Source organism: Mastomys coucha, unplaced genomic scaffold, assembly GCF_008632895.1.
Source record: "Mastomys coucha isolate ucsf_1 unplaced genomic scaffold, UCSF_Mcou_1 pScaffold15, whole genome shotgun sequence".
In the NCBI taxonomy this organism is placed as follows: Eukaryota; Metazoa; Chordata; class Mammalia; order Rodentia; family Muridae; genus Mastomys; species Mastomys coucha.
Window position 1 is genome coordinate 47,371,688 of NW_022196897.1, and position 24,568 is coordinate 47,396,255.

A 24,568-nucleotide genomic window follows, 5' to 3' on the forward strand; every position below is an offset into this window, starting at 1 on the left:
TCAAAAACTCAGGTGACAGCAGATGCTGGTGAGGATATGGAGAAAGAGAACACTTCTCTATTGCTGGTGGGATTGCAAGGTGGATTGCAACCACTCTGGAAATCAGTCTGTTGGTTCCTCAGGAAATTGGACATAGTACTACCTGAGGATCCAGCTATACCTCTCCTGGGTACATACCCAGAAGATGGTCCAACATGTACTAAGGACACATGCTCCACTATGTTCATAGCAGCCTTATTTATAATAGCCAGAAGCTACCGGATGTCCCTCAACAGAGAAATGGATACAGAATTGGTAAATTTACACAATGGAATACTACTCAGCTATTTAAAAACAATGATTTCACAAGATTTGCAGGCAAATGGATGGAACTAGAAAATACCATCCTGAGTGAAGTAACTCAGTTACAAAAGAACACACACGGTTTGTATTCTCTGATAAGTGGATATTAGGCAAAGAGTATAGAATACCCATGATACAACTCATGGACCACATGAAGCTCAAGAGGAAGGAAGACAGAAGAGTAGATGTCTCAGTCCCAATTAGAAGGGGGAACAATATAATCAAGGGAAGTAGTGGGTGGGAGGGACTTGGGAGGAAGAGAGGAGGGGGAAGGGAAAAAGAGGGGCAGAATCAGGTATGGGAGGAGATGGAGGGGATGTACAGAGGGTCAGGAAATTGAACAGAGGTGTGTAGCAATGTAGGGATAGGGTACTTGGGGTAGCAACCAGAAAGTCCCAGATGCCAGGAAAGCAAGAGTCTCCCAGGACCCCAGGGGAGATGACATTAGCTGAAATACCTCACAAAGGGGAGGGAGAACCAATTGAGACCATATCCAGAGGTTAGGCATGACGACCCCCCCCCAATTGAAAGATGGAGCCACCCACCCATCTCCAAAATTTTAACCCAGAATTGCTCCTGTCTAAAGGAAATACAGGAACAAAGAATGGAACAGAGACTGAAGGAAAGGCCATCCAGAAACTGCCCCACCTGGGGATCCATCCCACATACAGACACCAAATACAGACACTATTACTGATATCAAGAAGTGCTTGCTGACAGGAGCCTGGTACAGCTGTCTCCTGAGAGGCTCTGCCAGATCTTGACCAATACAGATGCAGATGCTCTCGGCCAACCATCAAACTGAGCATAGGGACTCCAATGGAGGAGTTAGGGAAAGGACTGAAGGAGCTGAAGGGGCCTTATCTGGCATCAGTGGGAGGGGAGGCCCTTGGTCCTGTAAAGGCCTGATGCCCCAGTGTAGAGGAATGCTAGGGTGGTGAGTGAGTAGATGGGTGGGGGAGCACCCTCATAGAAGTATGGTAAGGGGGTTGGTTTCCAGAGGGGAAACTGAGAAAGGGGATAACATTTGAAACGTAAACAAATAAAATATCCAATTAAAAAACAAAACAAAACAAAAAGGAGCCACAGTTAAGGAAACATCTTCATGAGACCCAGCTGTAAGGTATTTTCTCAATTAGTGAGGGGATGGCCTGGTCCTTGTTGGGTGGTGCCATCCATGGGCTGGTGGTCCTGGAGTTTTATAGGAAAGTATGTTGAGCAAGCCATGTGAGTAAGCTAGTAAGCAGCATCCCTCCATGGCCTCAGCATCAGCTCCTGCCTCTAGGTTCCTGCCCAGTTTGAGTTCCTTTCTTGACTCCCTTCAGTGATAGACTACAATGTGGAAATGTAAGTCAAATAAACCCTTTTACTCCTTAAAAAAAATTGGATGAGACTAGAGACTGGTATGGCTAGTTGCTTCAAGGAACCATGCCATTGTTCCTTTTCCCCTTTGAGTCCAGGTTGATCATTCAATGAATGAAAACTGACATTCAACAACTACTGGAAAGGAAGCATCTACAACACAGGGTAGGGTCTGCTCAAAGCTCTGAGGGTGCGGATGGGGAGGGGAGAGCTCAGAAGGAGCAACAGAGTCTGCCCAAAGAGCTCTGTCAGCAAAGAGTTTATGGGAGGTACCATTTGAGCTAAATTTTGAAGGATGAAAAAGGAAAAGGGTTTTCAAGGTGGCCTTATAAAAAAATCAAGTGACACTGGAGGAGAAAGTACACCTGGAGACTGGTGACAGTTTTGGACATAAAAGCATTTTAAAGCTATGTAGCTGTTTGGCATGAGGTATTTATTTGCTTTAATTTCCCCTTAGGAGAAATGGTCACTTTTTATTTTTAGATAGCAGGTAGCTAGAATTGTCCTTATGTATACATACAAGCTTATGCATCAAAGGTGAAACAAGCAGATGTAAAGTAGGAAATACACTAAGAATGGCTCACCTTGAACAAAGAAGAGTATGGGGTCATACAAAGGCCAATGGACATCTACAATGGCCCAGACTTAGAACTCATGATGGAGCTGGGTTTGGGTAGGGAGGAGGTAGGCCACAGAGTTCATGACAATGCTTTCTGGTCCAGTGAGTATAACTTTGGGATGAGACCAGTAACCCAGCTGGATCATAGGCAATAGAGGAAAGGTATGTGCTTTCTGAAGTTAAGTTGAATTTTGGAACCCAGATGCAAGGCCCAGACGCACTACTACACCACTGGGCGGTTCTAGTTGGTGGGAAACATACAGCTCATCTGATTCCCCCACCCTTCTTTTGAGGCAGCCTGGTGGGGCTTTACCACAGAACAGAGGTAGGAGGCCTTCTAGAAAGAGTTTCTAATTTGGAGCCTTAAGTCTGGGATTCTAGTCTCTGCACAAATATTTAATAACTTGACACTTGAATGGATTAATTAACCACAATAAGTCTTGTTGAAATTAGATAATCCCTTCTCTTCTCATGAGTCTTCATGAAGATCAAACGAAATCATTATTAAAAAGGACTTTGAGAAACAGAAAGCTAACACCATCCCTATACTTCTTATGGGCATTTTCATTACAACACTGGGATTTATTTTTATTTTTTTTTATGACACGAGTTCTACTGTGTGTTCAAGAATGTTTAAAAGGTTTGACTCAGCAGGTTTACAGTAATACTTTTTTTGTTGGCCTTGCATTTTGTCTCACTTCCCTGCATTAGACAATGATTAACTAGTTCTGGTTTTAGAAGCTGTGGATATTCAAGTCATCTTCATTAGTGAGTAAGGAGATGTTTGTGGCCCACCATGAAGATGGAAAGTGCTGTGGGAGTGTTATCGGTATTCTAAAGTGGTTAACTTAATGTATCATTTGACCCAAATTTTAGCGTCTCAGCCCCAGAACAGCAGTAAACTGGTGTAATAAAGGGATGCTGGATGCTAAGGGAGACACATGAGGAATTTCTAAGTCGGTTTGTGGGGAAGCTTGCCAAGCCAAATAACAAGGGAGGGATAGGAAAAAGGGGCAGAGGCAGGCTTCTCCCAAAACACTGCTCTTCTACTGGAAAACCCACTTCCCATTGGAGAAGGATGGATACCATCCCTCTCCTCATTGGTGAACCTCAAATCTCACATTTTAATGCATCCTCTTGACCCACCATTCCATCCCACTCCCCTTCACCATCTCCCTAAACCAGCAGAAAGACTTCCTGTAACTACGAAATTCGAATTCATGATTCTAGACTTTCCCATGTTTGGCAATTAATCACAGAAAGTGAAGTGAGCTGTGGGAGCTATCAACTTTGACCTCTCTGGTCAAATCCTTAGGTATAAGCCAACTAAATCAAGCCAATTGTGGTATCAGAGCTAGGAAGGAATTGTGCTGGGCCATGGCATCTCTAGAGAGTTACTTGACTTGGTCTGTTGAGTTGCTTCCAATTCCCATCCACAGGTACTTCACATTCTTACTTCTCAAGTGTCTACCTGCCTCACCTTCCCTCTCCCCTCTTTCCTCTTCTACAGTAAGACAGGACAGAGGAAGTAAATTTTTCTAAATTCCCCAATCTGCTTAGCACTGTGTTGGCCACTTTATGCAATCTTTCTGCTGTTTAATTTCAAAAAACTCTCAGAGGCAGAGACTAGTAGCATTTTTTGATAGTAAAATTGAGGCACAAAGATGTCATGACTTACCAGGCTGCAGACTTAGAGCACTCAATCCTGGCCTAGAAATCAGACTTAGCAGAGTCTAACTGTGCGATGGTACTGAGGCCCAGAGATGTATACACAGCTCCCAAAGGAACAAGTTCCCTTGGGGCTATGGTCGCTGTGTTACTGCTGAGTTCTCTTCAGCTTGACATGAACTGCCATATATCTGGGAGGAGGGAGCCAGAGTCGAGGACTTTCCTCTATCAGACTGGCCTGTGGTCATGTCTGTGGGGGCAGTTTCTTGATTGTTAATTAATGCAGGAGGGCCCAGCCCACTGTGGATGGTGCCATCTCTGGACAAGTAGACCTAGGCAGTTAAAGAAAGATAATCAAGCCAGAGGGAACAAGCTACTAAGCAGCGTTTCATCAAGGTCTCTGCTTCAGTTCCCGCCTTGAGTTCTTTGAGGATGGACTATTATGATTGGAACGTGTAAACCCCATGAACACTTTCCTTCTGTCTTAGATAGGGTTTCATTGCTGTGAAGGGACAACGTGACCAAAGCAACTCTTATAAAGGCTAACATTTAAGTGGGGATGGCTTACAGTTTCAGAGGTTCAGTCCATTATCATCATGGCAGGAAGTATGGTAGTGTCCAGGCAGACATGATGCTGGAGAAGTTCTACATCTTAATCTGTAATCAACCAGGAGACTATCTTCCACAGGCAGACAGGAGGAGCCCTCTGATTCCACACTGGGCAGAGTTTGAGCATAGGAGACCTGAAAGCTCATCTACACAGTGACACACTTCCTCCAAAAAGGCCATACCTACTCTAATAAGACCACACCTCCTAATAATGCCACTCATTATGGTCAAGTATTCAAACACATGAGTCTATGGGGGCCATACCTATTCAAACCACCACAAGTCCTAGGTTGCTTTTGGTCAGTGTTTGAGAACAAGCCTCCTCTTGCATCAAGTTCATGTCCTATGTATCACCCACTCCTGGTTCTCTCCTTGTGTGGCCACAAGATTCCCTTGAAGAACTCCTCTTACTAGTTACTTTGCTTGGCTATGAAGAGACCTGGAAATGTGCTCAGAAACAAGGCTGAGCACATAGTCAGTACATGGCATTTCATTTCAAAACCCAGAGGAGCCTTAAGCTCAACTGTGCTGACCATGGTGTAGTGATGTAACAGGTTTCCTAGCCCTTGATCTGTGCAGGGCACCTGTAAGCACACAAGTCTGTCTGGCTTTGCTGGGGTCCAGCTGCCCTTAACTGACAGGTTTCAACTGATTTGGAAGAACTAGGGCCTGAGTACCCTAGACAGTTAGTTCCTCATGACTGATCTAGGAATGGTCCTGATGCAGAGCTGAAGTTGCAGAGTGCTGTGAAATAGTGATTTCAGGTGTTTTTTTAATCTGTTGGGACATGTCTGAAGCACACATTTACCTTGTGTGTGCCATCTTACCAGGAGATGACCTCCTGTTTGCTGCTGCAGAGCTGTCTCCACTGACTGGACCTGTTCGCTCAGATCAAAGAACATTTCTGTTTCTACGCATTATTCTCTCTTTAATCGGTAGCAATGGCTAAGTGTGGTTCAAAACCATGTTTCATGTTTTACGGAATGTTCTACATCTCTCAAAATACTAAGGCTGGGGAGTCCTTTTGCTGTTTTTTCAAAAAGGAAAATGCCAGAGACTTGAGAATTGTGGCACAAAAGAAAATACAGATAAAAGACAAATTAAGCAATAAATCTGTGGTCCTGAACTGAAACTGAAAGTATGGGTTTGAACCCAAAAAAAGCATCTCATCCTCACATGTGCAGTGCAAGCAAACATACAGGCAACACGTTTCCCTGACATGTCCAAGGACATAGCTGATAAACAAGAACAAACTCACAGTGAGTCCCCTTATGGCCAGATTTGTGTGGAGACTACATACTTCCCATCAAAAGAAAACCTGGGGCTTCCTGATGACCTGGCTCAGGAATTCATATCTGGTCACAGAGACAGCAAGGACAGTGTGGAAGACTGCAAGGGCCATATCCTTGAAGACATTCCCATCCAACAGATGGAGCACAAGCATTAGGAAGAGTTATAGTGGATGGAGATAGATCAATGCTTAAAACACTTACTTCATTGTGACTCTAGAGGAGCCCCTAGCCTCTAACTACTCACTGTTGGAGGATGCTAGTGAGGAAATCATCCTTTTGGAAACTAGGAAGAGAAATGTGTGAAGCATCTCTGCTGGCTTTCCTTTAACACCTATACCACAAACCAAAGAAAACATTCATTGCAAAGAGTTGCTTTCATATGGAAATATCCCAGATGTAAATTAAGACACTTAGAATAGGCCAGGGACTGCAGTTTGGTAGGGAAGCCCTTCCTTATCAGGAAAAGACCTTGAGTTTAGTCCCCAAACCAAACCAAATGGCTGTGGGGAGCCACAGCTGCCACCCTACATATATATTGAACACCTGGTCTCTGGCCAGAGCAGAGAGTATTGAGATAAACAAGCCTTAGTTGGAAAAGCTGTGTGCCTCTAGTTTGTGATGCAAGCTGGCATGATTTTCCCACAGCCTATTATGTTTTGCCACATAGCCGATGCTGATTGGGACCAGGGAAAGTACTTAACCCACAGGGCTGGGGGCTGGGATAGTAATAGTAGTGAGTAAGTATGGAGAGTATTGAGTAAGTATGTAGAGATAGTAATTATGTAGAATTAGGGCTGGTGATGGGCTGAAGGAGAATTAGGAGTAAGTATGTAGAATTAGGGTTGGTGATGGGTTAGGAGAGATTTAGGAGTAAGTATGTAGAATTAGGGCTGGTAATGGGATAGGAGAGAAGATGTAGATATAGAAGTAAGATGTAAGGATAGATGTAAGATATAGAATTAGGAATAAGTATGTAACTAATAAGATGTAAGTAATAAGATATAAGTAGTAATAAGTAAGATGTAAGAAGAAGATATAGAAGAATATAAAAGAAGCTAGCTAGTAAGAAGAAGTAAATATGAAGGTTCCTGATTAAACTGCATGGAGAAGGGCTTGGTGTTTGCCTCCTTACTTCTAACTGGATGGGTAAGGCGGCCGACAAATGGCAAAACCATACTCTTGTCAAATCAACGCATCTACATGTTGATCATCAAAAACTCCCGTCACAAAGAGAAAATTGAACATTCTGATACTCTACACAGAACAAGTAACTACCTAAAAATACTTTTTCTTTTTCTTTTTTTTTAAAACACTTTTTCTAAAGTAAAATAAACCTCAATATTGATCAGGTCTTTGATTAAATAATGAGGTGTGGACTCTAGAAAATTTATAGGATGAATAACCCTCTTACGTCAGTAAATACACTATAAAAGGAAAAAGAGATGGATTAAAAAACCTAGATGTTAAAACAAACTTTAGGAGACTTTACTAATCAATTATAGTATATAAATGTTATTTAGATCCTGATCCAAATAAACCTTAAATATACTATATAGTAGTTAGAATATATATGTGCCTGCCTGCCTGTATGTCTGTCTGTCTAATTTAGATATTTGAGCATTATCTGAAAGATTTTTGATGTTAAAGAATTATAGTTTCACTGGGCAGTGGTGGTGCACACCTTTAATCCCAGCACTTGGGAGGCAGAAGGAGGAGGATTTCTGAGTTTGAGGCCAGCCTGGTCTACAGAATGAGTTCCAGGACATCCAGGGCTACACAGAGAAACCCTGTCTCACAAAACAAAACAAAACAAACAAACAAACAAACAAAAAACAAAACAAAAAAACAACCCCCCCAAAACCCCCAAGAATTATAGGTTCAAATGCGATCATTGTAATGTTTTTGACAGGGAAGTCCTTATATTTTAGTGATAACGATAATACTATGATATTTGTGGATGAAATATTCTGAGGTCTGAGATCTGTTTCAAGAAAAAGACAGAACTGAGTTAGAACTGAATCACTGAGCACTGTTCAACTATTGCTTGGTGGTTCATTACAATATTTAATGAACATAAGACCAAGTTGAAAAAGATGGTCAAATTGTGCTTTCATCATGGGTTGCTCATCTTGCAGGCATACCTTAAGAACAGCCTTGGCTGAGTTTATAAAAAGCATTTGGCTTCCTGTTCAGTGGTCAATTTAGGTCATCAGTTTATGCTGGATTAAGAGTCTGCCATGGGGCCTGAGCTAATGGATTCTTTTGTGACAGGCAGGAGAGGAGATGTGATTTAAGGTGGTGTTTCTACAAGCTGCAATTTAAAAGGAAAAGGGAAACACGGGGCCTTTTATATTGCTATTTTCCCCAGAAACAATTTACATTTTCATCTTATTCAGAGACAATTTACTCAGTGTCAGTCAGCACGCGCAGCCATGCTGAGCATCACAGCATTATTTTTGCTTCAGGGAAAAGAGAGAAGAGTAGTGCCACTCAAATAAATTACAGCAGAAACTTATGAATGACAGGGTGCTGCGCTTCATTTCCAGATTTTAGACATCTAAATATGCCCTGAGGAAGTTAACATGGAAAACCAAAAATTTCATCGGCTGAAAATGTATTAATTTATTTTGACAGGTATAGACACTCCTAACAAAATTCCAGGGTATAGACTGATCCTTGGATGGCTCCGTCTTGGCAGCACAGCGATACAAAGTGACACGGTGGTGTTCAGAATGCAGAGCAAGGAGACTGTTCCATAACACCGGCCAGGGCACTTCCTATATCTGAGCTGTGTGACGTCAACAGAGTCCTTAAACCAATGTGGGCACGCAAGCACACTCGTGCGCGCACGCTCACGTGCACACACACACACACACACACACACACACACACACACACACACACACAAAACCCAATTTGCTCTAATGTCACTTTGTGTGTATTTTTAAAAAGGCAGGATTTTAAAAAGTGACTAAATATTTAAAACAGTAAGGTCTACAGAATGTAAAATGGGATGGTAAATGTCCCTGTACAACCGTTTCCTGCTACCTGTACAGTCTCCCTCACTATAGATGTCACATCACAGTGACACATTTGTCACAACAGAAGAACCCACAGTGACACATTGCAATCACCCAGAGTCCCTTCTCATCCCTGTTAGGCACTTCATTTATACAGGAGAAAATGCAGGCCTGCATTTCTTTATCATTTTCCTTGCGAGGCAAGGCTAGCTGGCACAATGTCCTTCAATTCTTATCTTGTAAAAATAGTTCTCCTTCAGTGTTAGAGGATAAGTCCACAGAGCACAGAACTCTTAGGGGTTTCCCTCCCACCGTCATCACCAGATAGTTCGCATACTCCCTTCTGGCCTGCCTGATTTCTGAGAAGTCAGGAGTAATTCTTATCTTTTCTCCAGGCCATGGAAGGCGCTTTCTCACGATGGCTCTTTTGTCTTTTATTTGTCCGAAGTTTGAAAATGATATGTGTAAATTCTTAGTCATCTGGGAAATGAAATCAAAACTACTTTGAGATTTCATCTTATACCTGTCAGGATGGCTAAGATCAATAAAACAAATGGCAGCTCATGTTGACAGGGATGTGGGGTAAGGAGAGCATGCCTCCATTGTTGGTGGAGTGCAAATGTATAGCCATTATGGAGATCAGCATATGAGTTCCTCAGGAAGATGGGAATCGATCCATCTCAACATCTACCTATTCTACACTCCTAGGTATATACCCAGAGGATGCTCCATCTTACCACAGGGACACTTGCGCAACCATTGCTGCTCTATGCATAATACCCAGAAGCTGGAAACAACTAGATGTCCTTCAACAAAGAATGGATAAAGAAAATGTGATATATTTACACAAGGGAGTATTACTCAGCTCCTAAAAAAATGAAATCATGAAATTTGCAAGTAAATGGGTGAAACCATTTTAAAAAAAATTCATCCTGAGTGAAGTAAGCCAGACTAGAAAGACAAATACTATATGTATTTGCTTACATGAGATATTAACTATTAAATCAATTAAATCAATGATAACTGTCTTAGTTAGGAATTCATTGCTATGAAGAGACACCATGACCAAGGCAACTCTTATAAAGGAAGACATTTAATTGGGGCTAGTTCAGAAGTTTAGTTCATTGTCATCATGGTGGGAAGCATGGCAGCATCCAGGCACATATGGTGCTGGAGAGAGAGCTGAAAGTTCTGTTTCTTCCGGTTGGCCTGACACTGGGCCTGACTTGAGCATCTGAGATCTGGAAACCCAACCTCAGTGACACATTTCCTCCAAAAAAAAAAAAAAAAAAACCTCATCTACTCCAATTAATGCCACTCTCAATGGGTCCATGGGGGCCATTTTCATTCAAACTACCACCATAATCAAGGTACAATCCATTGAGCTGCAAAGGTTAGGTATATAGTGATGGACTAGGGGACAAGGAGCAAATAAATTTTGCAAGGAAAAAGAAGTAGAATAGATAGCTATAGTTGGAAGGTAGCAGAGGCAGGAATGGGAGGATTAAGCAGGGAGTGGGAGAGGAGAGAAAGATGAGGGAGGGGATAGAGGCCTTGCAAACACAACAGGACTGAGCCGCATATGAACTTAGAGACTGAGGCAGCATGCATGGTGCCTACATAGGTCTGTACTAGAAGGGATCCTAAGGCTGAAAGAAGTGGGCACATGCCCTCATCCCTAACCTATCTCTAACTGATAAGCACATGTAAAGGAAAAATTAGTTTTCTCCCAGGGAGCCTCTCTGGGGAAACAAACTATTCTTAAAGGCAGGCTGCATGTCCAGCAGTAGGCGGCCAACAGAGAACCAACTCAGTGGCCTCTTTGAAGGTTCCTTGCCTCATGATGTCATGTTGGATCTTCTTTCTTTTAAAAATATTTTCATTTTTGTTTCTCTCTTAATTACCCTTTGTGTATCTATATGGCTTCTGGTTTTGTGTTTTTATGAGAGTCCTGAGTATGCAAATGAGTCTTTGGTTCTCTCTATATTTCTTGGGCTCTTTCCCTTCTATTTGTATTGTCCTGTTCAAATGTGTTTGGTTTTGTCTTATCTTGTTTTATTTTATCTTATTATTGTCTCTTAGATGACTGTGTGTCTTCTAATGAGGCAGAAAAGGGATGTATCTGAATGGGAGGTGAGGTGGCTGTGGAACTGGGAGGAGTAGAGGGAGGAGAAACCGTAATCAAGATAAACTGTATGAATAAAGAATCTAATCCAGGAGGGGAATAACAACTGGATTGTAAAAACAATTAAATAATAATAATAATAATAATAATAATAATAATAATAATAATGATGATGATGATGAAAAAAAAGGAATCTAATTTCAACAAAAGAAACACAAAAATGAAAATGAGGGGAAGGGCATTATTCTTGTTTGGTGTTCTCTGAGCTTCTAGAATCTTTGGTTTGGGGACACGCATTGTCTGAGGATCATTCCTGCTGCCATCTCTCTTCCCATCCTTCTGCTGTTCCATCACAGGTATTTAAAGATGTTTTAATTATCCCACAGTTTGCTGGGCAGTGGTGGTGCACGCCTTTAATCCCAGCACTTGGGAGGCAGAGACAAGTGGATTTCTGAGCTTGAGGCCAGCCTGGTCTACAGAGTTAGTTCTAGGACAGCCAGGGCTACACAAAGAAACCCTGTCTTGAAAAAAAACAAAACAAACAAAACAAAAAACAAACAAAATATATCCCACAGTTCTTGTGTAGTTTGCTCTTTTTCTTTCATCTTTGTCCCCTCTGTTTCTCAGGTTTTCCTACGTTTCTCCATCACAGCCTGTAGTACAGGATTCCCTCGCTTAGCAAATGCAGGGTATTAATAAGCCATAAGCACCCTTTGATTCTGTTAGGGTACATTGTGTCTCTCATTGGATTTTTTTGTCTTCTTCCTCAGAACGCCCATTACTCTGTTTTCCATTAAAGCCTTCAGAATGTTAAATATAATTTCCAGGTGGCTTGATAATTCCAAGCTTCCTGTCACATGACTGATTCTGATGCTTGTTCAGTTTCTCCCATCAGCACATTCTGCCTTTGAGCTTGTGACAGTTGTGCTGCCGCTGGATGTGATTCGCTTGGTGAAAGGAACTTAGTAAAGATTTGAGGTCACATGTCCCGGAGGGGTATGTTCTACGCCCTCTGAGCCTGATCATCATGGTTTAGGTTTGTGGTATTCAACTATGAGGGCTTTCTCTTCTTATGGGGAAAAATGGCTGGAGAAGGCTGGCACTGGGTACCACCCTTCTTCCCCAAACGGTCTCTTCTGCTTGGTCAAGGACAGAATGTTCTTGCCTCTTCCTCAGCTAGAAGCATGAGGAGAGATTTTTCCAAGGCTCTCTGTGAGACCCTGACATTGCTCCTGGAGGTGGAGCTTATAGAATGGGGGTAGAGGATCCTCCTGTGATGGCCCCCATCAGAGGGTAGACGCTCAGATGTCCCTCACCCAGCCTCCAGCAGCCTAGTGTGTTGGTATCTTGTCCCAGCCCTGGGCCCCTGCGAGGATTCTGCTTGTAAGTTTCTGCCCCAGGAGGCTGAGGTTCTATAGTCTTGTCTGTCTCTTCAATTTAAGCTGTGGTTCTCAACCTTCCAAATGCTGTGACCCCTTAATACGGTTCCTTATGTTGTGGTGACCTCCAGCCCTAAAATTATTTTCATTGCTATTCCATAACTGTAATTTTGCTATTCTTAGGAATTGTAATGCAAATATCTGGGTTTTCTGATGGTCTTAGGCAAAGGGTTCTTTGACCCCCAGAGAGGTTGTGATCTAGAAGGTTGAGAACTCCCGGCTTAGAGGGTAGGGTTTTGCCCTCCGATTGAGTTTTTCTGATGCATCTAAGGATTATTAGAAGTGTCCAGGTTTTTATGATGGCATAGCCACTTCTAAGCTTCTTACATGCTGGGTTGCGTACTGGAAGTCTTTGGAAAGTATAGCTGTTTAAACCATGTAGCTAAACCAAAGAGAATATAAATGTCCTTCTTTGATCTTTCCGTGTTATAATTTTAACTCAGGCATCCTAAAGGAATGCCTTTAAAACATTCAGAGCTAGGTTTTAAATGTTAAGAAAACAGAGACTAAGTCAGACTTTCCTTTGGCATCTTATGGTTCTCCAGAGTGCTCACATAAGCGGCTGGCCCATCCCAGAGTGAGAGAGTACACATCTAGAGTGCATAGCTGAGGGATCCTAACAAGCTAACCCAGGTATTCTAGACTTAAGTGAGATATTACACATGGTGATAAGAAAAGCAAAGATTACAATGCAGCAGACACTGTAAAATTTCATTTGATCCTCACAAAAGCTTATTAATGTAGACACTATTACGGTTAATCCTTTACCTTAATCATAAAGAAACAGATGGAGAAAGTAACTTTCCTAAAATGGTCACACCTTGCATATGACTCAGTAGTAGGTACTCTGTACATATTAAGCTCTGACCCATGCGATTTCTTGGGACTATTAGTTTCATCCTAATATCTTCAGTGAAGACACGTATTTTTGGTGTTAAAGATGGAGCCTAGAGTCTCATGCAGGCTAGACAAGCACTAACTATATCTACAGCCAAGCAGTTCTCATCTTAATATTTACTTGAGCCAAACTGTTAACGGCTTCCTATACCTAGAGAATAAGGGGAAAATCTTGAGCTTAAGCTGTGGGGCTGGAGAGATGGCTCAGAGGTTAAGAGCACTGACTACTCTTCCAGAGGTCTTGAGTTCAATTCCCAGCAACCACATGGTGGCTCACAACCATCTGTAATGGGATCTGATGCCCTCTTCTTGGTGTGTCTGAAGACAGCAATGGTGTACTCATATACATAAAAAAAAAATCTTTAAAAAAAAAAGACTGGTATTAGACAAATGACTTAGTGTGTTTAAGAGAACTGGCTGTTCTTCTATAGGACCTGGGTTCAATTCCTAGCACTCACGTACTGGCTCATAACCATAGATAACTCCAGTTACAGGGGATCTGAAACCTTCTTCTACTTTCTGTGGGTACCAGTCAAGCAAATGATGGATGTACATGTGTAGGAGGAATGTAAGTCCTTGTGCTCACAGATAAACACCAGGGGAAGCAGGAATGTTAAATACCCCCCCCTCTCAAGATTTAATTACTTATTTTACATGTATGAATATTGCTCTCTTCAGACATACCAGAAGAGGGCATTAGTTCCCATTACAGATGGTTGCGAGCCACCATGTGGTTGCTGGGAATTGAACTCAGGACCTCTGGAAGAGTAGTAGTCAGTGCTTTTAACTGCTGAGCCATCTTTCCAGTCCAGGTTTGTCCCTTAAAGGAAGAGATGTGTAACCTGTTTTCTGCTGAGAAAGCTGGAAGTGGCTGTACTTAGTCGCCTGGTAAATTTTGCACTATATGTGTGGGCAGGACACACTGAGTCCTTCCCCAGTCTGATATCTTGAGCCTGTTTCCTAGTTAATCTATAGAACTCATCTTTATAGAAGAGGTCACTCGTACTTTACAAAGAGTTTTGATGTAGTCTTGTCTTAAGCTTGGTTATGCATGTGAGGCTGAGTTAATTATCACCAGGACACCTTTTCCAAATTGTGATACACTTAAATATGTCTAAAATAAACTACTTTGAGTCAGACTCTTAAAGTTTGAACCAACATGAGCTACTGAGTCATGTTGAACCGAACTGTCTTCTTGTCTATTGTATCAACACTGATAGCTATAGTGTTTGCAGAGAACCCCATAGACGCACATGCAGGCAACACAGCTGTATACAAAATATAAAAGAATGTAAACACATACACCCAAACTAGTGACATGACACCAGTTAACAGTGGAAAGTGTTGGCATTAGGAGGTAAGGAGAGGATGGTCACATTTTTCTTACTGTACTTGTATTTTCTTAAAAGACCTATGTAACTCCTACAGATTCATCTCAACAGCTAAGACTAGAGCAAAAATAGGTGTGCTCAATTGATGCAAGATAATAGAGACAGATTGCAACTGATCATGGAAACTCAAGACATACAGCCATTTTATCCATAGTGAGAAGTACTGACAACTACATCGTCTAATATTATAAACCAGTGACAGTTTGCCTATCATTGTTTTGGAGTTGAAATTAAGAATGCATTCTGGCTAGACTTTTATAGTAATGAAAATAGAGGGTTGGGGCCAACATGGGCTGGCAAGATGGCTCAATAGAGATAGACACTTGCTGCCAACCCTGACAAGTTGAGTTCAACCTGGGACCTGCATGATCTTTCAAGTTTTCCTCTGATACATGCTCTGTGACACCACACACACACACACACACACACACACACACACACACACACACACACACACACACACTAACAACAAAACAAAACCCAATTATGTAGCTTTTTAAACAGGATCTCTCTATAGTCCAAGCTGGTCTCCAGCTTCCTATGTAGTTCACGCTAACCTCCAACTAATGCGCCTTCTGCTTCAGTCTCCTTCCAGTGCTGGGCTCCCAGAGATGCTGTGCAAGTCTTGAGGTTATCTCATACTATTTCACAGTTCACTAGTACTCATCCCTCTTCAGTTTGGTAAAGACTCTCTTTTGCTTGGTTTCTGGATGGATAGATAGATTTGTACAAAGACCTTCTGAAAGGATACAGCTTGAGCCCTCTCACACATTTCCTTCACATACAGAGGAAATCTACTGCCTCCTTTGTATTGATGAAATGTCACAAACAAGAAATGGACCAAGTCGGGCTGCAGAGATGGCTCAGCAGGTAAGAGCACTGACTGCTCTTCTGAAGGTCCTGAGTTCAAATCCCAGCAACCACATGGTGGCTCAAAACCATCTGTACAGCTACAATGTACTCATATACATAAAAAAAATAAATAAATGAAAAAAAAAAAAGAAATGGACCAAGTCTTCAAATGTATTTATACTGAAATAAAGAAGGAATGTATAGTCTAGGCTGACAACCTATGCTTCCTTGGCACCTGAAAATTATTCTTACTCCGGTTCTACTGTAGTATGTGGCCAAAGCCATGAGCATCTCTGAAATTGGTCAACCAGGCACAGATTTGTGCACTGGAACGCATATGAACTAATAGGACTAATGGCTTTAATATCAGAACTTCAGGAATCCATGAAGACCCATAAGAACAGCATTCCAGTAATGGTTCTACATTCCCCAAGGGATGCCATGTGAACTGGTTAGATGGTTCACTTCTTATACCTGGTTTATTCTAGACTGGTTAAAACTTTGCGATTCATGAGAAGGGTCTATAGGATAATACAGAAAGAGGACGGAACTTTCCAGTAACTAAGGCAAGTGTGGTCTCTAGCAATAGCTGTGATCCTGAAAACATCGCGATACATATAAACTTTAAAATGGCCACCCTGTGTTGCCTTACATAGACCTGTTATGATCACTTTAGTGACACTAAATATTAAGAAAACATTAAGGGAGAGTTGAAGGAAATGACCAAAGGTAGAGGGAAGTTGGGGTCAAGGAAACATACTTGCAGGGGTGAGGGTGGGAGCGGGGTGAGCTGGTATCGTGGGGGACTACTCACTGGGTTGATGTGTGTTCCAGTATGTGTACTGCACTGGCTCCCTCTGTCCCACAGTCTTCCAAGTGTACTCTCCTGTATTGTTTTGGTCTTGAAGAGCAATCCAAAAATAACTGTCCTTTTTTGGCACACTACTGATCAAACTGGTAATAAAAGCTTGTTCAAATCTTGATAGGAATAAAAAAGAAATTGTTATACTAAGTTTCTGGATGATTAAAAATGTCATTAAAGCACAATAAAGTGTACAGAATGGAATCTGAGTAAGCATTTCTTGTTAAGTCTCTAGAACACAGAATCAGGAAAAACACAAAGACCTTCGTATTTTTAATAGACATTAAATATCAGTGCAACCCCAGAGATACAGGAGTGGAGGGAACATAACTCTTAAAGATTTAACTCTTGTAACTGTCGAGAGGGCTGGAGTCCAGGTCTGACTCTGTAGTGAAATGGCAGCCTTCACACACAGCAATGCATCACTTGGAGAAAGATGTCTACTTTATATGTAGGCTGCACACCACACACTGATATACATGGGTTAGGGGAGACAGAAGGGAAGAGGGAGGACTTTATTCTTTTCTGAATGTGCATTTTCTACCATGTAGCACACACGTGCCCTCTCCCCACACTTGCTCAGTAAGAAAGAAAGTGGAGGAACAATGCTATGCCTCCCAAATCAGTCTGTTCACAGGCATATGGAGTCTTTGGCTTATTCAAATGTGTTCAAATGGGTATTTTCACTGAAGATAAATTTCAACAAATCCAAGGCATTCCACCTACTAGCATTTCTTCCAAGCAGCTGAATGAGTTTGCTCTCAATGATTGTTGGCAATACTCCCTTTCAAATACAAATACATCCAAAGCAGATGCAGACAGCTTGTGTATACATGCTTACACACACACACACACACACACACACACACACACACACACACACACACAAATGAAGCATGCATACCAAACTCAACTAGCATTGAATTCAAAGCTTAGTTTGAAACTACTTTCAAAGCACATAAAATTAGAAAGACATTTAAATGGTGGTGACTTCTGGCCAGATCTGCTGACTCAAGAGAAAATATAAGGCCTGGTAAAATTACCCAAGAAACCTCAGGAGAAAGGGCACTGGACTTGCAAGATTCAATTTTGGATTCTTTTTATTGCATGCATTATTCACTTGCTACAGAGAGCAAAAGCAGGGGACCATGGTGTAACCAGAGGAGACTCAAAGGGAAGGGGAAGGAAGGACAGAAGGACAAAAAGTGGAACAGTAAGTGCCTTAGGGCCACCCCAGGGGACTTCAGTGGAGCACCTGAGGTGCTCCCTTTGGCAAAGGATGTGGGTTTCATCAGGCTTTAGTAAATATCCCCTGCAAATGCTCTACAACAGTCTAAATTGTACACCTTTAAAGTCAGAAACATTACTTTTAGCTATACTTCAGAGGCAGGACATTGCATACACATGTTTCTGAGGAAGATACGTAAAGCTAAATATCGGCTAGACGCTGTAATGACACTCCTTATTCTTTATGGCGTGTGTGGTCACAATAGAAGATCTATGTATGGTGCCCTCTGCTACCCTAGAATTGCTGTGCTACAAGCCAGAGACTAGTTAATGTGTTGTTGCTAAGTCCAAGGGTATGATTGGTTCTTCTATGAGTTTATCAAATTGTAAAAGTACCTTTTATTTGCCTGATGTAATTGACATCTGGTAGGCTTACTGCCTCTGTCTGCTAAGCTAGGCCTAGTTCTGGAAGCTTCTGGCCTCTGTGAAATCTAATCTAGGCTTAGAATGTTTTCAGACTTACTGCTAAGCTCACCCTTTCTAGCTCTTTCTGAGCTCTGGCTGGTTCAACTCAGCTGTTCTGGCTGAAATTCTTCTCCAAGCTGACTGATTCAATCTGACTTCTCTATTTTACACTGTATTGCTCTGCTTGGCCTCAAGCTAACTTTGGCAATATGTTCTAATCTTCTGGTTTCTTCTCGAACTTGGCTTCAGCGGCCTCTGCTGACCTGCACTGAATTCAGCTGGGATTAAAGGTGTGTACCGCTCCTGGACCTAAGCTTTTCTGGAAAAAACATTCCTGGAACTTGCTCTGTACCAGGCTGGCCTTATGCTCAGAGATCTGCTTGCCTCTGTCTCCTTGGATTAAAGGCATATCTATAGTCCAGCCAATATAGCCAGGCTGTTGGATTAAAATTCTTCTACACCAAATAATAGTAAGAAATGACTCTGTCTGTAAATTTGGCCTTGGGTGTCATTATTCAAGACAACAGTGCTTAAAAAACTCTAAAGTTTCAACAGTCCAGCTTACAAGATGGTACCATTAGTAAAATAATTCAGCAAGCTCATCTAAGCCAAACATATACTTTTGAAGCTGTCTGGGGAGTACTTTGGAAAACCATGCATGGTCCAGGGCAAGCTCTTGAGTATCCATTTCCAGTTAGCAAAGAAGCAATTTTTTATTCTTTACCACTTTCTGTCTGGTTTCAAACACTGGATGAAAAATTCTGGTTACAATATGTAGATGGTATCTGAGAAGACACATCATAATGAAAGGATTTCATTTGGGTTCATGGTCCAGAAGGTTAGTGTCCATGACCATCTAGGTGGGTAGTATGATAGTAAACAGGCAGGCAGGCATAGTGCTGGAGCAGTAGCTGAGAGCTTACTTCTGATCTATGAGCATGAGACAGAGAAGGAGAGAGGGGAGAGAGCGAGGAGAGGAGAAAGAGGGGGGGGCACTAACTGGGAATGGAGGTAGGCTTTTGAAACCTCAAAGCCCACTTTCGTTGATACACCTCCTCCAATAGTTTTAAACTTTCCAGTTTTAAAAACCTTCAAATGTATGAGCCTATGGAGATCATTCTCATTCAAATGGCCATAGACAGTAGCATTTAAATTTTTCCTACACCCATGTTTTAGAAGTATTTACAGAAGAACAGTTCAGAGTTAGCTCTATGCCATCTGGCCATTTAGTTTGAGTTTACTGATGTTAATTCAAATATTGCTATGGTGTAAGAAACCAGGATCATTGTATATACATAGTTTTATGTTATCCTTTGAACCAAGAGAAGTTGTCTTTCTGTCTCTAACAATAAACAACCCAAAAATGAAGCTAAGGAAAGAATTCCATGTCCCATATCACCCTCTCCAAAACAAGATACCTGGGAACAAAGACAAACAAGGAATAGAAAGTGCTGAATAACAAAAATTGCAGGGTACTACTTAAAAAGATATCAAATATACAAAATGAATGAAAAGACATCCCACACTTACAGCCGAGAAAACTTACTACTATTAGCTTGTCCACACTACCACAGTGGACTACATAGTCAGTGCAATCACTGAAAATTCCAGTGATCTGTTTTTTGCAGAATACACATATTAATTCTGAAATCTATGTACAATTTCAAGGGATCTTGAATCCCCAAAACAACCAAGAAAAGGAACAAAGTTGGGAGGCTCAGATTTTTTTTATTTCAAAATTTAATTTAAAACTTCAGTAATTAAAACAGTATTGTGCTTATATGAGACTGACTTATGGGAGATCCGTGGAATAAGATGGAAGAAGCCACAAAATAAAACCTTGCATATGTGAGCAAATAATTTCCAACAAAAGCACCAAGAACATTCCATAGAGAAGGTCAGCTCTTTTCACAAGTGGTGCTAGGAAACCCGGATAGGCATTTGCAAAACAGGACCCTTACCTTATACTGTGTTAGAAAATGAACTTGAAGCAGGTCAAAGACCTAAGGATAAAGCTAAAATTGTAAAATTCTTGGGATAAGAAAAACTTTATAGCATTGGATTTGGTAATGGTTTCGTGGATACGACACCAGAGGGACAGACAATAAAACAGCAGATAAACTGGGCCTTATCACAATGAAAAGCTTTTGGGTATCAAAGATCAAAAACTGAAAAGGCAATCACAAAATGAAGAAAATATTTCCAATCATGTATTAGGTAAGGGTTTAATATATAGACTACATAAAGAACTCTTATAGGGCTGGAGAGATAGCTCAGTGGGTAAGAGCACTGACTTCTCTTCTAAAGGTCCTGAGTTCAAAAAATCCCAGCAACCATGTGATGGCTTACAACCATCTATAATGAGATCTGACACCCTCTTCTGGTACATCTGAAGACAGCTAGAGTATACTTACATATAATAAATAAATAAATCTTTTTTTCTTTTTAAAAAAAGAACTCTTACAATTCAGCAATAAATACCCTAAGTTTTAAAAAGGCCAAGGATTTAAATAGAAAATTCTCCAAAGATGATGTATGAGTGGCCAATAAGCACAAAAGGTGTTCAACACTAATAGTCATCAAAGAAATAAAAGTCACAGTAACCATGAGATACTTAGACTTAGTAGGATCGCTGTTATCAAAACAAAATAAAGGAAGACAACTGGAAGCTAAGAAGTAAAGTCCAGAATGTGGAGAGACTGGAGCCCCATGTGCTGCTGGGGTGCAAAATGGTATGACCATTATGGAAAGCAGTTTTGCAATTTTTCAAAAAAAATATTAAAGATAAAATCACATGATTCAACAATTTCCCCTCTAACTATATCCTCAAGGAATTGAAACTAATAACTCATATTTGTTTATTTATTTAAAGTATCATTGTTCACAGTAGTCAAATGCTGGAAGCAATGTTTGGTGGTTTGAATAGGTTTGGTCCCCATAAACTTGTGGGTTTGAATGTTTGGCCCATGGGGAGTGGCACTATGAAGAGGTGTGGCCTTGTTGGAATAGGTGTGACTCTGTTGAAGGAATGTTTCACTGTGGTAGTGGGCTTGGAGGTCTCTTCTTATGCTCAGACTCCACCCAGCGTGCGAGAGACCCTTTTACTGTCTGCTGTAGGAGACAGTTTCTGTTTGGATGCTTTTGCATCAAGATGTAGAACTCTCAGCTTCTCCAGCACTATGTCTTTCTGGATGCTGCCATGCTTCCTGCCATGATGATAATGGACTGTACCTCTGAAATTGTAAGCCAGCCCCAATTAAAGGTTGTTCTTTTTAAGAGTTACCTTGGTGATGATGTCACTTCATAGCAATGGAAACATAGACCAAATGTTTATTGATGAGCAAGTTGGAAAATGCAATGTGCAAACAAACAATGGAAAATTAGCCTTATAAAGAAAGGAAATTCTGACGTATGTTGTACTGTGTATAAAACTTGAAGGCACTATGCTAATTGAAATGAGCCAGGTAGACAGTCTTACTTAAGGTTTCATTGCTGTGAAGAGACACCATGACCAAGGAAAGTATTATAAAGGAAAACCTTTCATTGGAGCTGTCTTACAGAGGTTCAGTCCATTATCATCATGGTGGGAAGCATGGCAGTGGGCAGGCAGACATGGTAGTGGAGGAGCCAAAAGTTTTACATCTTGATCCAAAGGCAACAGGAGGAGACTGGATGTGATTCAGACTGGATGCAGCTTGAGCATTTAAGAGGTCAAAGCCATACCTCCTCCAATAAGGTCACACATCCTAATAGTACCACTCCCTACAGCCAAACATGCAAACACACGAATCTATAAAGGCCGTACCTATTCAAACCACCACATGTCGCAACACAGTATAAGAGGGCCCTATTATATCTGATACCTTGAATAGTCCACCTTCTAGAGCCTGGAACAGAAAACTGCTCACTAGGAGCTGAGGGTGGGTGAGGGAAGGAGAATTGGAAGTATTACTGTGTGAGTATGGAGTTTAGAGTGTCAGAATAAGAGCCATGGTCTGGAACAGATGGTACTGGTTGATGCACAGTAATGTGAATGCATTTAAGACCACTGATGCCTTCTTCACATCATGACAGTGGCACATTTGATTTCATGAATAAACCAAGTTAATTCTAATTGTGTTTGGGGGAATATGGCTTTCAAAACAGGAGCATGTGAACTATGGCAGTATATCTCTTTTTTTGGGGGGGGGGGCAAACTTGAAAAGCATCAAGCATCATTTGCATTATTTTATACAAAACTTTTCATGGCTGACTGGTTCATGGTTCACTGACTTAACTATCAAGCATGTAGACAACGATCTGTGGTATCATTGTAATTCAGTTTTGCATCCTGTTCTGTCTGGAAGCAAAGTGGTCAGACCTGAAGAGGGCTTGCTTTTTTTTTAACAGTAGTCCAGTAAATCAAAATCTGTTACTCAGACAGAAGGGTCTGTTTTTCTTCCCCTTTGTCTTCCACAATGAATTTTTAAAAAGTCCTAGACCTGAAACAGTTTGCCCCAGAACAAAAGGAATGAGTCGTTTGGAGCAGGTGTTCTAATTGTGCCCATCAAACCTGTCACTCCACTGTGCAGACAGTGGAAAACTAATTAACAACTACAAGCCCAGGTGCTCAGAGTGGCAGAGAGTCTGTAACTCAAACAGGATGTCGGTGATGGAGGCAGGTGATTCCCAAGCCTGTCAGTGGGAGCTCCTGGGTTTGAGAAGCCGTCCCTCACACTGCCCTTGTTTCTCAGACAAGTCCTGCTGCAGAACGTCCCAGCTCTGATAACCACTTGGCTTCTTCCCTGATGGGGTCTGAATGAAGTGAGGGCACACTTTCCTCAACCCAAGAGTCCCATGGTGGAGCCCCTGCTTTGGATGTGTCCTTGCGTGGGGAGGTGAGTCCTGGTGCTGACTGATTGAGTGGGAGTCACATCATTGGCCTCATGCAGTCCTGCAGGCTGTGTGGAGACTGGAGGCATGCCAGCACAAGGTAATCTGGATGGGCCTACGTGCCTTGTGCTGGCTAAGTTTTATGGCAACTTGACATAAGCTAGAGTCATCTGAGAAGAGAGAGCCTCAACTGAGAAAATGCCTTCAGAAGATGGGTTGTGAGCAGAAAAGTCTGTAGACATCTTCTTAACTCATGATCAATGGGGGACAGCCCAGCTCTTGTGGGTGGAGCTATCCCTGGCCTGGTGGTCCTGGGTGCTGTTAGAAAGCAGGCTGAGTAAGCCATGAGGAGTAAGCTAGTGCACAGCCCTCCTCACGGCCTCTGCATCACCTCCTGCCTCCAGGTTCCTACTCAGTTTGAGTTCCTACCTTGACATCCCTCAGTGAACTGTGATTCAAGATACTTAAGCCAAATAAACACTTTCCTCCCCAGGTTGCTTTTGGTCCTGGTGTTTTATCATAGCAACATTTGCCCAAATTAAGACATGGCTGAAAGTAACATTAAAAAAAAATTAATTTGTGTGATAACTTCTGCTTTAGTGTCAGACTGTATTAAGTGTTGACTGCTAAATATAGTTTGCAAAGCAAAAACAAACAAACAAACAAACAAACAAAACAAAACATCCCACAGATGTTTATAGAATCCTCTTGTGTCCAGTTTGAAGGAAATGAAACCTTTTGTCCTCAGAAACTCTCTAACAGTTGTATGAGGCAGACTGTAAGGGATCTGAACTCTAACAGATTTCTGTGTTGGATTGGGCCCTATTGGCACTCTTAGCAATCTGCAAGGCTATTTCCTTGCCTGGTTGATCTGCTACTCCTCCTCCTTGACTCGTTTCATGTCTCTAATGCTTGGTCTCTTCAGTTCTATGCTGCAGAAGGTTCAGACACACCACCTGTATTTCTTCAAATGGCATGTCAGTGTTCAGTAGGGTATCCTTTACAGAATTGATAGTCACTAAGTAACTTTCTAATAAACTCCCCAATATATATGAGGACACACACACACACACACACACACACACACACGGCCATATAGATATAACCTGGGAAAAGTAATTAACACTGTGTGAGAACATGACGGTTTTGCACGACTGTCCCACCAGCCAAGCAACTGCCATGTTTGGGAATTCAGCATGTGCCAAGGGCTTCTTCACATGCACGGACAGAGGGGTGAGGAGGGGCACAAGAACCTCATCTGAGTACTCAGCTGCTCCATACTGCCTGATAATTTACGTCTGGAAAGACTGAGGGGGAGGAGGCGCTAGCAAGGCAGCTACCTGGGACCCCTCTTCCCTGCTGGACAAAGGGTTTCCAGGCATGGCCTGTTGGAGAAGGAATATTGCATGTTCCAGTAAATAACCTATGCTTTGTAAGAAAGCCAAGCTTTCCAGAGTGAACTTTAGCAGAATTGTGCCTCAATTTGTGACTGGGACCTTAGGAGGAGCCCTTGTTTACATCTCCCC

General features: G+C 41.8%; 1 protein-coding gene across 3 annotated transcripts in view; it reads right to left on the reverse strand.

The window, feature by feature from the left end:
* Pla2r1 (phospholipase A2 receptor 1) overlaps positions 1 to 24,568 on the reverse strand; it is a 121,698-nt gene that overhangs the window by 41,362 nt on the left and 55,768 nt on the right. For all 3 annotated transcript variants that reach the window (XM_031370371.1, XM_031370370.1, XM_031370369.1), the window contains exon 11: positions 16,431 to 16,594. In XM_031370371.1, the coding sequence (XP_031226231.1) occupies positions 16,431 to 16,594 (164 nt within the window). The remainder of the gene's footprint in view (positions 1 to 16,430; positions 16,595 to 24,568) is intronic.